Here is an 18,052-nt window from a genome sequence, read left to right on the forward strand (position 1 = left end):
CTTTCCAAATATTGACTGTTTTTGTCCAGTGTGTGCAGGAGAATTTCCTGACACAGAATGTAGATAGGCCAATAAGGGGCAAGGCCACATTAGATTTGTACTGGGTAATGAACCTGGCCAGGTGTTAGATTTGGAGATAGGTGAGCACTTTGGTGATAGTGACCACAATTCGGTTATGTTTACTTTAGTGGTGGAAAGGGATAAGTTTGTACCACAGGGCGAGAGTTATAGCTGGTGGAAAGGCAATTATGATGCGATTAGGCAAGATTTAAGATGCATAGGATGGGAAAGGAAATTGCAGGAGATGGGCACAATTGAAATGTGGAGCTTATTCAAGGAGCAGCTACTGTGGGTCCTTGTTAAGTATGTGCCAGTCAGGCAGGGAGCAAGTTGAGTGCAGAAACCGTGATTTACTAAAGAAGTTGAATCTCTTGTCAAGAGGAAGAAGAAGGCTTATGTTAGGATGAGATGTGAAGGCTCAGTTTGGGTGCTTGAGATTCACAGGTTAGCCAGGAAAGACCTAAAGAAAGAGTTAAGAGCCAGGAGGGGACATGAGAAGTCGTTGGCAGATAGGATCAAGAAAAACCCTAAGGCTTTCTGTAGATATATCATGTGTAAAAGAATGACTAGGGTAATATTAGGGCCAATCAAGGATAGTAGTGGGAAGTTGTGCATGGAGTCAGAGGAGATAGGGGAAGTGCTAAATGAATATTTTTCATCAGTAATCCAACTAGACAAAGACAATGTTGTTGAGGAGAATACTGAGATACAAGCTGCTAGACGAGATGGGATTGAAGTTCATAAGGAGGAATTGTTAGTAATTCTGGAAAGTGTAAAAATAAATAAGTCCCCTGGGCTGCATGGGATTTATCCTAGAATTCTCTGGAAAGCCAGGGAGGAGATTGCTGAGCCTTTGGCTTGATCTTTATGTCACCATTGTCTACAGGAATAGTGCCAGAAGACTGGAGGATAGCAATGTTGTCCCCTAATTCAAGAAGGGAAGTAGAGACAACCCTGGTAATTATAGACCAGTGAGCCTTACTTCGGTTGAGGGTAAAGTGTTAGAAAAGGTTGTAAGAGATCGGATTTTTAATTATATAAAAAGGACGAAGTTGATTAGGGATAGTCGACACAGTTTTGTGAAGGGTAGGTCATGTCTCATAAACCTTATTGAGTTCTTTGAGAAGGTGACCAAACAGGTGGATGAGGGTAAAGCGGTTGATGTGGTGTATATGGATTTCAATAAGGTGTTAGATAAGGTTCATTACGGTGGGGTATTGCACAAAACACAGAGGCATGGGATTGAGGGTGATTTAGTGGTTTGGATCAGAAATTGGCTAGCTGAAAGAAGACAGAGGGTGGTGGTTGATGGGAAATGTTCATCCTGGAGTTCAGTTACTAGTGGTGTACCGCAAGGATCTGTTTTGGGGCCACTGTTGGTTGTCATTTTTATAAATGACCTGGATGAGGGTATAGAAGGATGGGTTAGTAAATTTGCAGATGACACTAAAGTCAGTAGAGTTGTGGATAGTGAGGAAGGATGTTGTAAGTTACAGAGGGACATAGATAAGCTGCAGAGCTGGACTGAGAGGTGGCAAATGGACTTTAATGTGGAAAAGTGTGAGATGATTCACTTTGGAAGGAGCAACAGGAATGAAGAGTACTGGGGCTAATAGTAAGATTCTTGGTAGTGTAGATGAGCAGAGAGATCTCAATGTCCATGTATATGCCAACCAGGTTGATAGGACTGTTAAGAAGGCATATGGCGTGTTAGCTTTTATTGGTAGAGGGATTGAGTTTCAGAACCATGAAATCATGCTGCAGCTGTACTAAACTCTGGTGCAGCTGCACTTGGGAGTATAACATACAGTTCTGGTCACCGCATTATAGGAAGAATGTGGAAGCTTTGGAAAAGGTTCAGAGGAGATTTCCTAGGATTGTTGCATGTTATAGAGGGAAGATCTTACAACAAAGTCTGAGGTACTTGAAGCTGTTTTCATTGGAGAGAAGAAGGTGACTTAATTGAAACATGTAAGATAATCAGAAGGTTGGATAGGGTGGACAGTGAGAGCCGTTTTCCTCGGATGGTGATGGCTAGCACAAGGGGGCATAGCTTTAAATTGAGGGGTAATAGATGTAGGACAGATGTCAGTGGTTGTTTCTTTACTCAGAGTGTAGTAGGGGTGTCGAATGCCCTGCCTGCAACAGTAGTTGACTCGCCAACTTTAAGGGCATTTAAATGGTCATTGGACGAGGATGGAATAGTGTAGGTTAGATGGGTTTCAGATTGGTTTCACAGGTCGGTGCAATGTTGAGGGCGAAGGGCGTGTACTGTGCTGCAATGTTCTGTGTTCTAGGTGTGTGAAGATACAACTCAAGACTATTTACGTGCCAAACAGTATGAGCAGCTTGTAATTGACAAAACTGAGCAATTCCACAATAAACAGATTAGACCTAAGCTCTGCAGTTCTGCCACTTCTAGTTGTGAATGGTGGACAAATAAACAGTGTACTAGAGCAGTAGGAGGTTCCACAAATATCCACATCCTCCATGATGGGATAGTCCAGACATCAGTGCAAAACCTATGATTGAACTATTTGCAACAATATTCTGCCAGAATTGCTCAGTAACATTCAAGCCACACAAGTGCTAGGCAACAGCCATTCTTCAACAGGAATACTGAAGCACTTTGTCTTGACATGCCATTTGTGCCATCATTGAATCTGCTACTATCAGCATCCTAGGTCTTACGAATGATCAGAAACTGAATTGAATCAGTTAGAACCAAGGAGACAAACTCGGAGAATGCTGGACAAACTCAGCGGGTCTGTCAGCATCTGTGAAGAAAGGAATAATTAATGTTTCAAGTCAGATATGATTCTTCTTCAGAGCAGATTATAGAGGCTAGACACAAGTCAGGAGTGCTATGAGATTGACTCTACTGGCTAAATGCATGCAGTTCCAATAATGCTCCAGAATATTAGCATTGTTGAGGACAAACCAGCCAACTTGATTGGGAACTCATCTAACACCCTCAACATACATTTCCTCTACCACCAACATGCAGTGTCAGCAGAATGTACCATCTCCAAGATGAAATACAACAACACACAAAAGTCTTTCGACAGATCTTACAAACCCTCAACTCCTACCACCTGGAAGGACAAGGATAGGGGCAAAAGTGAAGGGAATTATCACCACCTGCGATGTCTCCTCTAAACCATGCATCACCCTATCTTGGAACTTTATCACAATGCCATCCCTGTCACTGGATCACAATCCTGGAACTCACCCCCATTCCCCCACCCCACCCTGCCCCTCCCCAACCCAACATCATAATGGGTGTACTTACACCCAGGATTACAGCAGATCAAGAAGGCAGCTCACCATAACCATCAAATATGGGCAATAAATGCTGGCCCAGCCAGTGATGCCCACATCCTTTGAATGAATGAAAAACTATATTTTATGAAGATTATAATGTTTCTCTATTAGAACCTTTGTTTTAATATAGTTCAATTGTGATGCTTTTGCACATCATCCTCGAGTAGTTGGACTTTAATGGCTTTTAGGAAAAACTCAGGAAATTTACTGATTTGGAACTGTTTGCATTCCCTCATTCTCAAGTCCAAGATGGCGGAATGTTTACCTTAAGTGGTCCCACTTTTCTTTAATTGCTAAAGACCTCATATATTCTGTTTGCTGTTTGATGAAGCCACTATCATTATAACTGAATTTTGTATAAGAGTGTCATTGATACAATGCTAGATTTTATGCGCCTCTGACAATGGGTTTGAAGGCAGAGATTGCTCGTCAGATCTAACACATGCTTCCCTGCCTCTACCACAGTCACATCACTGGAGGAGGTGTTGTCAGCAGCCCTACCAACGGGACACTTGAAGTCCCAATATCCTCGTAAGGGTCTCACCCTTCTGCAGCCAGGATTTGATTGCTAATGGGAAAGGCCCCTCACTAATCAGAAAGCAGTGCAAGTTTTCTTGCATGGGCTGGTAGTGGGCACGAGTGGTACCTCCTTAACTGTCTTGATTCCCCTACCCCGTGATCAGATTCTACTCCCTCCATTGCTTCTTGAACCCCAGACCTCTCCCTGGCATTCTCACCACCTTCACCACAGCTTGACCACTTGCCATTTTGCAGCAATCCATGTCCTTATCCAAATCCTGGTTTTATACCACATCCCTTTATTTGAAGGCTTGGAGAGTTGCTGGACTCTGATAGGCACCCGGTGACTTCCTGTTCTTGAAATCCTGCCTCCATCCATTATTGGTTAATTGGCCATTAAATGGTTCCTTTCACTGTGCTCCCCAGCCTCTTAGCCTGGGGAGTTAGGAAATCTAACAGCTTGTGTAATTTAGCTCATAGCTTCAGTGCCAAAAATATCAGTGGGGTCAGTATTAAGAAGTGAAAGAAGGTCAGCCACAGTGTTAGTCCCTCACTGTGATAATTTGGTACAATTACATTTAGTCAATCTGTTTGTACATGATATGACAAATCTCGGGTGAGACTTGAGCCCAGACCTCCTGGCTCAGAGGTGGGGACACTGCCACCATGTCACCAGAGCCTCACAATTTGGTGTTCATCTGCCACAAAATATTAAACCACATAATTTAATATTAAATAAATAATTGGGAGAAAAGTAAAGACTAAATTTAATCTTGGGATTTGGTTGTTCAAATTGTATAATAGTTGCACTTCTACAAATTGCTGCACAAAGATTAATTATGTATCCCAGTCTTGGGTTTTATTTGCTGAGTATTAGGTTTCGTCTTTGGCCTTATTCATTACCCCTAGGGGTGGTGCCTACATACTGTGGAGTGCTGCTTCTGGGTTAGAGTGAGCTGAAGGATTACGAGGCATTTTTGTGTCAGACATTGGGACTCAATGAGACAGTCAACCAGCTTGTCCTTTGTAGTGAAATCAAATCTCTAGATTCGGTGCTCTTTCTCAGACTTCCCTTTCCAGGAACATGGGTAACTGCTACCTTTTTCTTTGAGCTAAACTTCTGCTCCATGTCATGTCTCACCAAAGGTGTTATGTCAATGACATGGAGATCCTGGGCTCTGACTGCATTGTGAGGTTCAGATCTGTCACTGGTGAGGATGATCTTAAGTAAAAACCATTCAAGAATATTAATGAATTTACTTATTTTGAAGACCATATTGTGCTTGACCTTTTCCATGTAAGCAATTGCTTAATGGCTTCTATTTTAACAGAACAGAGACAACTACATTCGATCATGCAAATTATTACCTGATGGTCGTACCCTGATTGTTGGTGGGGAAGCCAGCACTTTATCTATCTGGGACCTGGCAGCTCCAACTCCTCGTATAAAGGCAGAGTTGACATCCTCTGCTCCTGCCTGCTATGCTCTGGCGATCAGTCCTGACTCCAAAGTCTGTTTCTCCTGCTGTAGCGATGGTAATATTGCTGTCTGGGATCTGCACAATCAGACATTAGTCAGGTAAGAATTGATTTTCTTCCAGAAAACTTCAATGCTGCTCATTATAATGTGTCTTCTGTTGTATCACCTGGCTACTAACCATTGGTGGTTTTCTGTAGTTGGGCAAGTTGGATGCCACCATTCCTCCTTTCAACTATTTTACAATAAACAAATCAAACATAATTAAGACAAACAGCCCCTATGGCACCCAAATATAAGGAACATGGGATTGAAGTGCAATCAAAATTTAGCATTACCTCATTTAAAAAACAAAACTGGGTCGAAAATCTATATAACCATGCCTCAAAAACTTCTCAAGGCTGCAAAAAAAAGCATAGGCTTGGAATTCCTCCTTTCCGTGCTTTTAAAAAAAATATTAATGAGTTTGCAAACTCCTACTTTGGTTGTGCCCGGTGGGGCACTGTAACAAAAACACAATCAAACAGTCATCAGAAATTTATAAAAGGATATCAGAAACTTTTCAAAATTACATTAAAATGCCATTTCCAGAGATGGTGTGCTTTCTTCCTTCTAATTATCAGTGGTAGAGCACAAAAGGGTCTTATCGAGAAACGACACTTGTCTCAACTAATGAGGTATTATTTTTGCATATTAACCATACGTACAATGTTGTCATTAAACATTTAGCCTAGCTAGGTAAAGAAAACCCTCCAAATTCACAAATTAAAAAAAATAACCTACTTTAAACTAACTTATTAAGGATTAACACACCTCAGTTGGCAGCAGTATAAACCTTGAGTATGTAGGTTATGGATTCAAGCTTCACCACAAATTGTGATTTAGGGCAGGCTTTAAGTTCTCCAACATTGGATGTGCTGTTTTCTAAAACATCAACTGCTCAGATGAGTCGGAAAGATTTCATTACATGATTTTGAAATAGGAAAGGAGTTCCCGAATCTCCTGCTGAACCTTTCTCCTTCACCCAACACAAGTAAATCAAATTATCTGATGCATGGAATCAGTTAATATTTTTGGGATCTTGTATGAATGTTTTCTTTTATTTATTCATGGGATGTCACCATCACTGTCTAGCCAGCATTTATTGCCCATGTCTGTGTTGCCCTTGAGAAGTGAGGTACTGTCTTGAACTGCTGCAGTCCATGTGCTATCAGTGGATCCATAATCTGTTTGGGAGGGAATTCCAGAATTTTTACCTGGCGTCAGTGAAGGAATGGGGATATCTTTCCAAGTCAGGATGATGTATGGTTTTGAGGGGAATTTGCAGGTGGTGATATTCCCATATATCTGCTGCACTTGTCCTTCTATATGGTATTCTTGTGGGATTAAAAGATGCTGTATGTGCGAAGACAGGACTTTATCTCCACAATGACTGCAGTAGTTGCTCTTGCCAATACTGTCATGGATATACACATCTGCAGCAAGTGCATTTGTGAGGATGAGGTCATGTATGTTTTTCCCTCTTGTTGGTTCCCTCACCACCTGTCACAGACCCAGTAAAGCAGTTAAAATCTTTAGGACCTGACCAGTTCAGTAAGTAGTGGTACTGCCGAGCTGTTCTTTATGGTGGACATTGCAATCTCCCACTCTGAATGCATTCTGCACCATTGCCATCCTCAGTGCTACCTCCAAGTCTGTTCAACATGGAGTAGTATTGATTCTCAGCTGAGGGGTAGAGGTAGGTATGCAGTAATCAGCAAGTGGTTTCCTTGCACATGAATCACTTGATGCCATGAGACTTAATGGAGTCCATTTTCAATGTTGAGGACTCCGAGGGCTGCTCCTTCCCAATATATACCATTGCGTTGTCACTTGTGTTGGATCTACCAGTGGAAAAGTATACAAGCTGTAAGTTTCACCTTCAGACCAGCCAGCAGCCTCAGTAATGGCTGCTGTGGGTATCTTCACCAAGAGACTAACATTTCATTGAACCCACTTTCATTGCCTATATCACTGACTTTATGTGGGCAGGGAACCCATTTCCTTACCAATTAAATACTTGCCTTACCAGTTAAATACAGCTAAAAATCTGAACGTTAATCAATTTCCCTTTTCTTTCTCAACTGAATCCAAACCAACTCAATTTTCCACCTCTGTGATGAAGATTCAACTCAGTATTTCAGTATAACATTCTTGGTCTGTTTTAAAACTTTTGAATAATGTTTCATGCCAATATTTTAAGGGTTAAAGATTTCTTTTAAAATGTAAAATTAACATATGTATAGAGTAGAAAGACCACGAACATAATTGTTGATGTAATATAAAGAATAAAATGACCCCATGAGGGAATATGCTTAAACCTATTGCTTGCTTCATGTTAATAGGCAATTCCAGGGTCACACAGATGGAGCCAGCTGTATTGACATTTCAAATGATGGTACCAAACTTTGGACGGGAGGTTTAGACAACACTGTAAGATCCTGGGATCTCCGGGAAGGAAGGCAACTACAACAGCATGACTTCACATCTCAGGTGAATGTGTGAGAGAATGGGAAAATTTGTGCAATAAAGATGTTTTGTAAGACAACAAAACCAGGAAAATAGCAAATATGACGTGATTTTGAATGTCAGATGAACAGAATGTGTTGCAGATTTGTGCCAGTGCAAATTCCCAAATATGCCTTACATTGATTAGTTAAGATTTAGATATGCCTTACATTTATTGGTTAAGATTTAAATATGTGCTCTGTAATTCATTATGTTTTTGACATAAAGGTATTAGAATTACTGTTTGCATAAGCAATTGCATTATAATATTGTGGAAATTAACCAGAACTTTTCCATACCACCACCTATCAGCATTGACAATGTTCTGCTTCAAATTTTTGATAGCTTCCAAATTTAAGTTTCACAATCACCTGTAACCTGTCACTTACAATCTACATATACATCAGAAAAGCTTCAGCTATTATGTCCAAACTGAATAAGAGAGTGTGGAACAACAGCAACCTGACAGAATACTAAACAGCAAGTCTACCAAGCTTGCATCCTCACTGAGATCCATGTTACCTGAACAACTTATGTTAGACAAAGTAAAAGGTTAGACAGTTTTACACCTTAGCTGCTTCAAGTGTACCATCTTGGCAGGACAATACTACTAATGCAAAGATCCTAGAGCGTGCTCCTTCCATCAGCATATACTCTTTGCGAACCCAATGACCTCTCTGCTGGCTTAGCCAAATTTAGCAGATAGCAGTATAATCAAAATATTTCTGTGTGTTGAAGATACGAAGACGCAGTTATTGACTCTAATAACTGAGATATATCACTAACTATTGTGACCTCTGGAAATTGACTGTTTCAAAAGGCAGTGCAAGAGGTGAGGAGAAATGAAAATCTGAGCTGGCTGAGATCCCAGAGACAATAGAGGCCAGTGAATGATGTACCTTCTCAGCCCATTGTCTTCCTCTGCAGCAAATGTAGCACAGTCTGCCATACCAGAATGGGTCTCCTGAGCCACACTAGGCAGTGCTTAACACAAAACTGACCAGTGTGGCAGTAATCTTGTTCGATTAAATGGAAGGCCAACCCAGAAGATTTTGTTGCAAACGCCTGTTGATCTGTTTATGGACAAAATTCTGAAGTTTATAAATTCATTCCAGCTATCTTTAATGCATGCCTTCAGAATATCAGGATATTCTTGATGAAGGGCTAATGCCTGAAACATCAACTCCACGGCTCCTCGGATACTACCTGACCTGCTGTGCTTTTTCTAGCACAATGCTTTTCGATCCTGACTCTCCAGCATCTGCAGTCCTCATTTTCTCCAGATATTATGTTAGGACAATTGCAAGATTTTTAAAAAATTGCTCTATTACTTACCAAATGAACTTTCTTGTGGAGGAGAGATTCTAAAGGTTAATTCTGATTTTTGTTTAATCCTAGATATTTTCATTGGGATATTGTCCCACAGGAGAGTGGCTTGCGGTTGGAATGGAAAACAGCAATGTAGAGGTCCTGCATGTGACAAAACCGGACAAATACCAATTGCATCTCCATGAGAGCTGTGTGCTATCCCTTAAGTTTGCTCATTGTGGTATATGTTTCTTTGATACTACTTATTATTATGTGTATCTATGGTGTTGTATATTCAACTATTCTTAAAGGGGGAAAAAGGCTGAGTTTTTTTTGGATATCTAAAAGAGTTCTCTCGATCTCCATCCCATCTTGTAGCTATGAGGAGGCTGAAGGGCAAAGGGAGGGAGTGGGCCAGGATGGATGACAAAGAGCTTTCCTCACATAATACCAGAGAGATTTTTACTCCAAGGTGTCATCTGCCTGCCTGGTCAGCTTTTCAAATAGGATTGGCAGGAAGTGGAAATTGAAAGAACTATCCAAAGTGGGTTTGTGAGTTGATCCTATGGAAGGATTGAGAGCATTTTGTGTCCACCTATCCCATATGGAAAATCACTAAAATTAAAATAAAAGAATTGTGTCTATTGTGACAAAACTGAACTTGAATTCTCTTCCTTCAAAGGGACTTCATGGGAAAGTCACACCCACTTCACCCTTAGGCCCACATTTAAAGTAGCAATTAAACTCTAGTAATATCCCCTTTGCTCAATTTACTCATTGAATATTGAATGACGTTTCCTGCTGATTCCCATCAGGAGTGTATCTTGCCTTCTCAGAAGAATGTTTTTTTCTTATTCAGAACTAAGGATTCACCTCAACCATAAACAATTTAGCTGTGAAATTAGATGTGTTTGCAAGTGAAAGTGAGGCCTTTTCAGCAGGCTGATTGTGTAATGATTATACAAATAATTTCCAATCTACATTATCTCGCAACCTCATTCAAGCTTTTACTGGTACAGAAAGACCTTTGGTAATTCTTCATGCTTCCTCTTTTATTTGGATGTTTTCTGTTTTTCTTATTTTTGATTACTGCTCAATTTAAAGTGAATCTAGCTAATGATAATAAATGCCCTTTTGATTATCTCTTGAAGCAGTTTTGATTTATCGGCAAAAAAGGATCAACCTTCTCAATAATTCAAGGTTAATGAGAATAAATCTACCAAAGGTGTGGAATTTAAGTCTGAATGATTCAATTGTAAATCCATTGCCATGGTTCCATTACAATGCTATAAACAATTCAACAATGTGTGACAGGAAGAGGTGGAAATTATAACTAGGACACTGCAGCAGAAATAGTAGACATATTGGTTGAAATACTTCAAAACAGTAGATTTCAGTACACTGAATTTTTTTCAGGTGGAAAATATATAACTAATGGAGTGCCACAAGGATTAGACCTCGTGCCTCAATTATTTACTATCTACATTCATGACTTGGGGAGCTGGCAGAGTATATTTCATCCAAATTTGATGCTGATTTAAAAATAGTTGGAGGGTATGTTATAATGAGGACATAGGAATCAACAAAAGGATGCAGATAGTTTAAGTAAGTAGGCAAAACTTGACAGATGGAGTTTAATGTAGGAAAGGTGAGGTCGTGCATTTTGCTAGGAAGAATCAATAGGCAGACAATTATTTAAATGGCTAGGGTTTGTAGAAAAGTGCAGCACAGTGAGGTCTAGTCGCAACAGTATTTAAGAAGGCAAATGGAATTTTGGCATGTATTGCTAGGGGTTTGGAGTTTAAAATAAGGAAGTCTTTTTACAACTATACAAGGTGTTGGTAAGCACCTGGAGTACTGCGTACAGTTGTGGACCTGTATTTAAGAAAGGATATACTAGTATTGGAGACAGATCAAAAGAGGTTCACATGGCTGATTCCTGGGATAAAGGGGTTGACTTATCAAGAATGACAAAATGAGTTGGGCCTTTATTTATTAGAGGTCAGAAGAATGAGGAGTGATCTTGTTGAAACATAAGATTCAGAAACATAGAAGATTCTGAGGGGGCTTTCTCAGGGTAGGTGTTGAGAAGATGTTTCCATTAGTGACAGAATCTCAAACTAGGGGACATAGTTACAGAATAAGGGGATATAATTCTGTAATTTAACGCGAGATGCAAAGGAATTTCTTCTCCCAGAATGAATGTCTGGAATCCATAACCTCAGAATGTTGTAGAGGCTGTATCCCTGGAAGAATTTTATTTGGAGATAGATAGATTATTGAAATGTCAAGGAGTTGAGGGCTATGATCAGCTGGGACTAAAAAGGCATGTGGCAGATCAGCTGTAATCTTACAGAATTGTGGAGCAGGCATGAGGGGATGAATACAGTAGTTCCCCCCCCGACCCCCCATACCTATGGGGATACGTTCTAGGACCTACTGCGGAAGCCCAAAACCATGGGTAGGACTGAACCCATTCAATTAAATGGAAAATATATCTTCTCAGAGGTCTCCTCATCCCTGGTACTGGAAGGTTCCCTAAAATATGTTCAGCCCGCAGTAAACTGCATGTAACTGAAAACGCAGAACACTATTCCACAGATATGGGGGTTGCCCTGTATTTCACTCCTGATCATATTTCTTAAGTTCTTATAATGCCTTAAAAATCCAATTGAGTACATTATAAGCAAATTTAAATCCAAATGCAAGTTTTCACAGAAAATGGTGTTTGGCAAAATAATGACTTGTTATAAATAAGCTTGGTGATTATAAACCCAAAAATAATTTCTCAAAATAGTGATTTTTGTTTTGTTTAAAACTGGCTTCTAGGTAAGTGGTTTGTAAGCACTGGCAAGGATAATCTGCTGAATGCCTGGAGAACACCTTATGGAGCAAGCATATTTCAGGTAAGGATGGATCATTAGTAATTTCCATCTCCAAGCCTATGTTACACTGTACTGAAACACTGAAGTGTTTATAATCCATAGATGATGCATCACTGATTCTCTTGGTAATTTAATGTGCCTATAAAATCTGAAGAATACACCCAAAGGAAGATTCTGAGAAGCCCAATTTACTTCAATTTTATTGACTGCAGTAGATGCATTTAAAGATCTTTTAAAGCTTTTATTCTTTTATTCCTTTAATGATTTTTATTCTGGCATAATGTATAATGTCAGTCATTATTTCTAACTGATTATAATTACAGTATAAAAGCAGATGAAGCTGATTGAGCTTTTTATTGGGAGAGGGAAACATGGCATTCATTGATATGAAACAATACACAAACATAACTTTATAAAACTATTATAAAATGGAGTGATAGTGAGAGATCTCACCTTCTTACCAGTTCTTTTGTGCTCATGTGGTTCACTGAAAATATTATTTCACTACTTCCCATCAAAATCCTTTTGAACATTTATACAATGTTTGACCCTATGTTGTTTGTAACAGAAAGTTGGCAGATAGCAAATGGTATTATCATTGCTATGCCCCCAACTTTCAACATGCTGCAAACTGCATTGGCCAGAAACTGAATTTGAGTAGCCATATAAATTCTATGGCTCCTAGAGCAGAAGAGTGGCTGGGAGTTCTGCAAGAAGCAATTTGCTGATGACTCAGTCTGTCCACTGTCTACAAGGTACAAGTTAGGAATATGATGGAATACACTCCACTTACCTGGATGAATGTAACACCAACAATACTCAAGAAGCTCAACACTTCTATCCACTTGATTGGTGTCCATCCAACATTTTCAGCATTCACTTCCTCCACCACTGAAATACAGGAGCAAAATGTGTACTATTTGCAAGATGCATTGCACATCCTGTGAATGAATTAGCAAAAGATCTAGTAACTGAACTAGATCTAACTAACTGACTAACCCAGTATTACTTCAACTCCCCCTTCCACTCTGCCGAGAACATGCAGGTCCTGGGCCGCCTCCATCACCACTCCTTTACCACCCGACGCCTGGAGGAAGAACGCCTCATCTTACACCTCAGGATCCTCCAACCGCATGGCATCAATGTAGATTTCACCAGTTTCCTCATTTCCCCTCCCTCCCCCATGTTATCCCAGATCCAACCTTCCAGCTGAGCACCACCCTCATGGATGCTACCTGACCTGCTGTGCTTTTCCAGCAACACACTCACAACCCCAGTACACGAGAACACTATTTTGTTCCTGAATCTGGATCTGAAACAAGCCCAGACTATTGAGATGAAGTTGACTCTGTGTGTCAGCTCCAAAGATTAAGCAATGAATTGCAGATGTCTTAATCCACTTAAAATAGCCCTCTCTGGGAAAGTAATAAAGATGTTCTGATTAGATTTTACATTGTATTGGTCATACTATCTTGTCTACCACTACTTTGCAGAACAAAAAAAGGAGATATATACATTAGAAAAGATACAGGAAAGAATAGCAAGATTCATTCCAAATGGGTTGCTCTTTGAGGAAAGATGTCAGCATCTTATATTTTAGACTATCATAACATTTTCCTCACCCTCAGTAGTTTTTTTCACAAAGAAAAATATATAAGAAAACTTATAAAGTAGAAAGGGAAGTGTATTTTTTTTGCTGAAGAGGAAGCTTTATTTCAAATGAGGGTAATGACAATAGTTTGCTGGCAGAAAAATAGAACCAAAAGCTTCCGTTTGATTCATGTTGCAATCAGAGACTTAGATGAGCTTTTAATGGCCATTTAGTCGACTGGCATTTATTAATTTTGTACTCGTAATTTGGTCACTGTAGCTCTTGCTTTTGTCCCATTACTGTAATCGAAAAGTAAAATTCACAGCAAATTGATTGTTTAGCTAGTTCACTGGATGTATTTTACCAAATTAATAGATATATCGTCTTTTAGATCTTGGTTGCGTGATTGGTCTTAAAATTACATCCAAAAATTTATTTGCATCAACTTCCATGTGTAAATGGTGGAGAAGTATTTTCTGGGGAGGGAGGAAGAGAAAAGAGATACTGTAGATAGTAACATTTCAACAAATTGCTATTGTACATAAATTAAAATGTACAGTCGGTTCTTCTATAATATGATGGTCATGTTTGTGTGCACCTCCGCATTATGGAAAAATTGTGCTTTAGAAACAGCATTCAAGGTGTTGCCATTGTAATCGCATCACAACCAACACACATTTTCAAAGCTCCCACTTTAGAAACAGCTTCTCCAATTCATCAATCGCATTACAGTGAATTTGCAGAAAGTATTTAAAATCAGAACGACCTGTATATTAAATTAAATATTAAATTTTGTGCAAGTCATAGTGAATTTAAAAACGGTAAGACCGCTAAAAAATTTAGAAATTAAAATTTCTGTCAATACAGAAATTTAAAAACCTTTATTAAATCTACAGGAACAGAAGTTCCAAGAAAGATATACAATGATTTCCTTATTCTTATTCCTTATATGGGTATAATAAATTGTCTGAATATAATGAATAGAGGAAGATCACACAGGAGGATACCACACTATTAGCAACCCAGCATAAATTTTTTGTCCAGCTAATTTAACAGACAAGAAAATTGGACAGATTTCCTTTTGAATATGCAACCCATCCCATCATTATTTCTTTGATTGCTTCCAAGCAATTTAGTTCAGTATGCTCAGAGAAATCTGTCCACTAGCCTTGCAATTTTTAATGTGGGTTAAGTCTGTTGGATTCCCAGACAGTATCCCTTGGATCATGTGAAATAACTCCAAACAATTATTTGTTTATGTTGTGGAACATTTTGCAGAATCAATGCTTTTGTAGTACCCAAAGTGCTGTAGAATCCACTCTACTTCAAGTTAGAAATGAACAACAATGTGGTTGGGAGTTAGAATTCTTGACTTCATTTCTGAATGGGGACATAGATCACTGGTTCATTCAGGTGGGCTGAACATTCAGAACTGAAAAGCAAGGGTTATGTTGCCAAGATAGTGGTTCTGCCTTAGGAAAAAGTGGAGGCGAAAGAAACCCAAACTATTCACCTGAAGGCAATAGCATTAGTTTGTTGACCTAATAGCGCTTCAGTTCAAATTGGTGTCAACAGCAATGGAGCATGAAGTTAAATGTGGCATGCTACTAAATTCTGTGTAATGATGTACATTGTTCATTCTCTAACAAAGTGCTCATTGGTGCTAAGTTTTCCATAATAACATAGACAAGCTTATTTTCTTTCCCTTTCATTTGTTTGATTTTTTTTTAACTTCACAGTCGAAGGAGTCCTCTTCAGTGCTGAGCTGCGACATCTCAGTGGATGATAAATACATTGTCACTGGCTCTGGGGACAAGAAGGCTACAGTCTATGAAGTTATTTATTAGGAATGGAGCCTGAACACAAAGATACCTTTCACTATAGCACTTTTGTTAGATTTGCTCTTTATGGCTGACTTTGCAAAACAAAGACTTTAATGTCCTTGGCATCATCTCTCAGCTCTGTGCTGTATTTGATCATAATTTCTGGACACAACCATCTAGGATCACAAAACCCACAACATCCAGATCTTGAGTGGATGGGATAAGCTTCTTCTGCCATTAATTGAATGAAGGACCAGAAGGTTTCAACTATTTATTTTGTTTTCAAGACTTTTTATAATTAATTTCACCAAAGCTCTCCTTCAGCCTTGGTGACAAAGGTTAGTTATGCTCATTGGGAAAGGGGATGGAGGATGGTACTTCATTTCAGTATTGATTGATCTTGTGTTTTATTAACTCTCCATTGTATTACAATATTCACAAAATATTTTAATAGGACTATGAAGTTAAACAGTAATATTCTTGAAATTTGCCAAAAGTGAAGCTTGTTGAAAATATGAAGGTAAGGCAACCAGAAACCTTAAGGTTTGATACATCCTGGAATAATCACTTGATGCTTGAAAGTGATTAGTGTTGCTTTTGTCAGAAAGACACAGGGTTGAAAGTAACAACAGTGATATAATGCCACAATATATTGCAAGCATTGTGAAAATTAGGGGAGAAAGAGTGTGAGAAATCTGCAAGTTGTGAAACATGCTGATTGGCTCAGGTGTTTCACATATTGGGGAAAAAACTAAGCCGAAAGTATTAAACTTTGCAAATTACTTCGTATTTTCTGGAAAATAACTACCACTAAAGTGACCAAACAAATCCTTTAAAATAAATATTTTCAAGCAGCTTGGTTGACTCCCCAGTGCACCACATCATAAATCACTTAAATTACATTTTGTAATGGAACAGACAAAAACAAAATTCAAAATTAAATGGCTTATGTTATCCATTCTATATTTTATCTATCCCTCACATGGTCATCCCCTCTTTCGGGCCATTTTCCAGAGCTTCAAATACATCAGTTAATCTTTGGGATTTTATGCTTCGGTCTCTGCACAGGCCTTACTGGCCCTTATCCTCCTACTCTTAACTTTCAGCCAACTTAGAAACACTTTCTACCTACTGTCAGCCAGAATGTTTCTACTCCCTCCCAGGCTCTTATTCTGTTTTCCTAGTCCTACCCGAGAATCTTTGAATTCTCTGACTACTTCTTAAAGTGGTCTTGCAATAAATGTTTCTTTTATCGTATTCACTGTCCTTAGCCAATGAATGGTTATCTCTCAATCCACTCAAATCTTCTTCTGAAAATTAATCATTTTAACTGTAATCCCCTCTGACCTCATTTGTCCCAGTTTCACTTCTCATGACATGGTGGATCAGTGGTTAACACTACTGCCTCACAGCACCAGGGACCCAGTTTCAATTGCAGCTTTGAGCGACTGTCTGTGTGGAGCTTGTACATTCTCTCCGTATCTACATGGGTTTCTTCCGGGTGCTCCGGTTTCCTTCCACATTCCAGAGATGTGCAGGTTAGGTGAATTTGCCATGCTAAATTGCCCATAGTGTTCAGGGATGTATAGGTTAGGCGCATTAGTCAGGGGAAATGTAGACTAATAAGGTAGGGAAATGGATCTGAGTGGGTTACTCTTCCGAGGGTTGGTGTGGACGTGTTGGGCCAAATGGCCTGTTTCCACACTATAGGGATTCTATGATTGTAACCTCACTACTCTCACCTCCTGGATTGGGTTTCCACTTTCATTCCTAAACCATTTTGCTGTGAGCAATGTCTTGGACAGTCAACTAGTGACTGATGAAAAACAGTTTTTATTTGCTGACTTAAAACGTCTAACATTATTAAACAGTTGTGGATGAGTAAGGAATAAAGGGCGAAAGGAAGTCAACTGTAACGCATCTAATAAGAATAATGCAGATGCTTTATTTCTTGTGGTAGTTGGAGGCTTTGTGTGTGGGTTTGTGACTGATGTTCATGATCAGCCTTTACATTGATTTAAATGTCAACAGGATTTACATCAAATGCACCAATACTAATATAGTCTGCCAACTGTCCAAGCATAATAATAGAAAAATAAAGTGAATTACAATCAAGAGACTGTCATGAACTGTCCATACGTTGCTGTATGAACCCTGAGATGAATGTACTCTATCGAATGGACTTATTGATACTGCTAAATTACTGCAACCTCTCACCGTTATAATTGGATAAATCATTACTTCTGTGGATCTTATATTGTTTATTGCTTATTCATTAATGTATCTCTCATTATTTCATTTCAAACATGGCTTGCAAAAATTTATCTTTGGCCCAAGTATCATCAGTATTCTGAATTTTCTTGTTTCACTTTATTTAACTATTGCACCCAGAAAAATCAAAGGGTCGCCTATGGACTTCTCATCTGTTCTTGGACACATTGAAATTGGTTCTTTGCTGTCTAAATTAACCTTACTTCTTTTGAAGGAAGTTTTATATGTTTAGCTTATTTCTTCTAGA

At 39.1% G+C, this 18,052-nt stretch overlaps 1 protein-coding gene across 13 annotated transcripts in view; it reads left to right on the plus strand.

Annotated features, from left to right (window-relative positions):
• Window positions 1-16,984, plus strand: part of LOC122561155 (transducin-like enhancer protein 4) — a 210,615-nt gene extending 193,631 nt beyond the window's left edge. For all 13 annotated transcript variants that reach the window (XM_043712648.1, XM_043712657.1, XM_043712682.1 and 10 more), the window contains 5 exons: window positions 5,235-5,482; window positions 7,765-7,912; window positions 9,326-9,476; window positions 12,065-12,141; window positions 15,451-16,984. In XM_043712648.1, coding sequence (XP_043568583.1) covers window positions 5,235-5,482; window positions 7,765-7,912; window positions 9,326-9,476; window positions 12,065-12,141; window positions 15,451-15,558 — 732 coding nt within the window. In that variant the 3' untranslated portion in view covers window positions 15,559-16,984. The remainder of the gene's footprint in view (window positions 1-5,234; window positions 5,483-7,764; window positions 7,913-9,325; window positions 9,477-12,064; window positions 12,142-15,450) is intronic.
• Window positions 16,985-18,052: the final 1,068 nt, after the last annotated feature.

Source organism: Chiloscyllium plagiosum, chromosome 2 (assembly GCF_004010195.1).
Source record: "Chiloscyllium plagiosum isolate BGI_BamShark_2017 chromosome 2, ASM401019v2, whole genome shotgun sequence".
NCBI lineage: Eukaryota > Metazoa > Chordata > Chondrichthyes > Orectolobiformes > Hemiscylliidae > Chiloscyllium > Chiloscyllium plagiosum.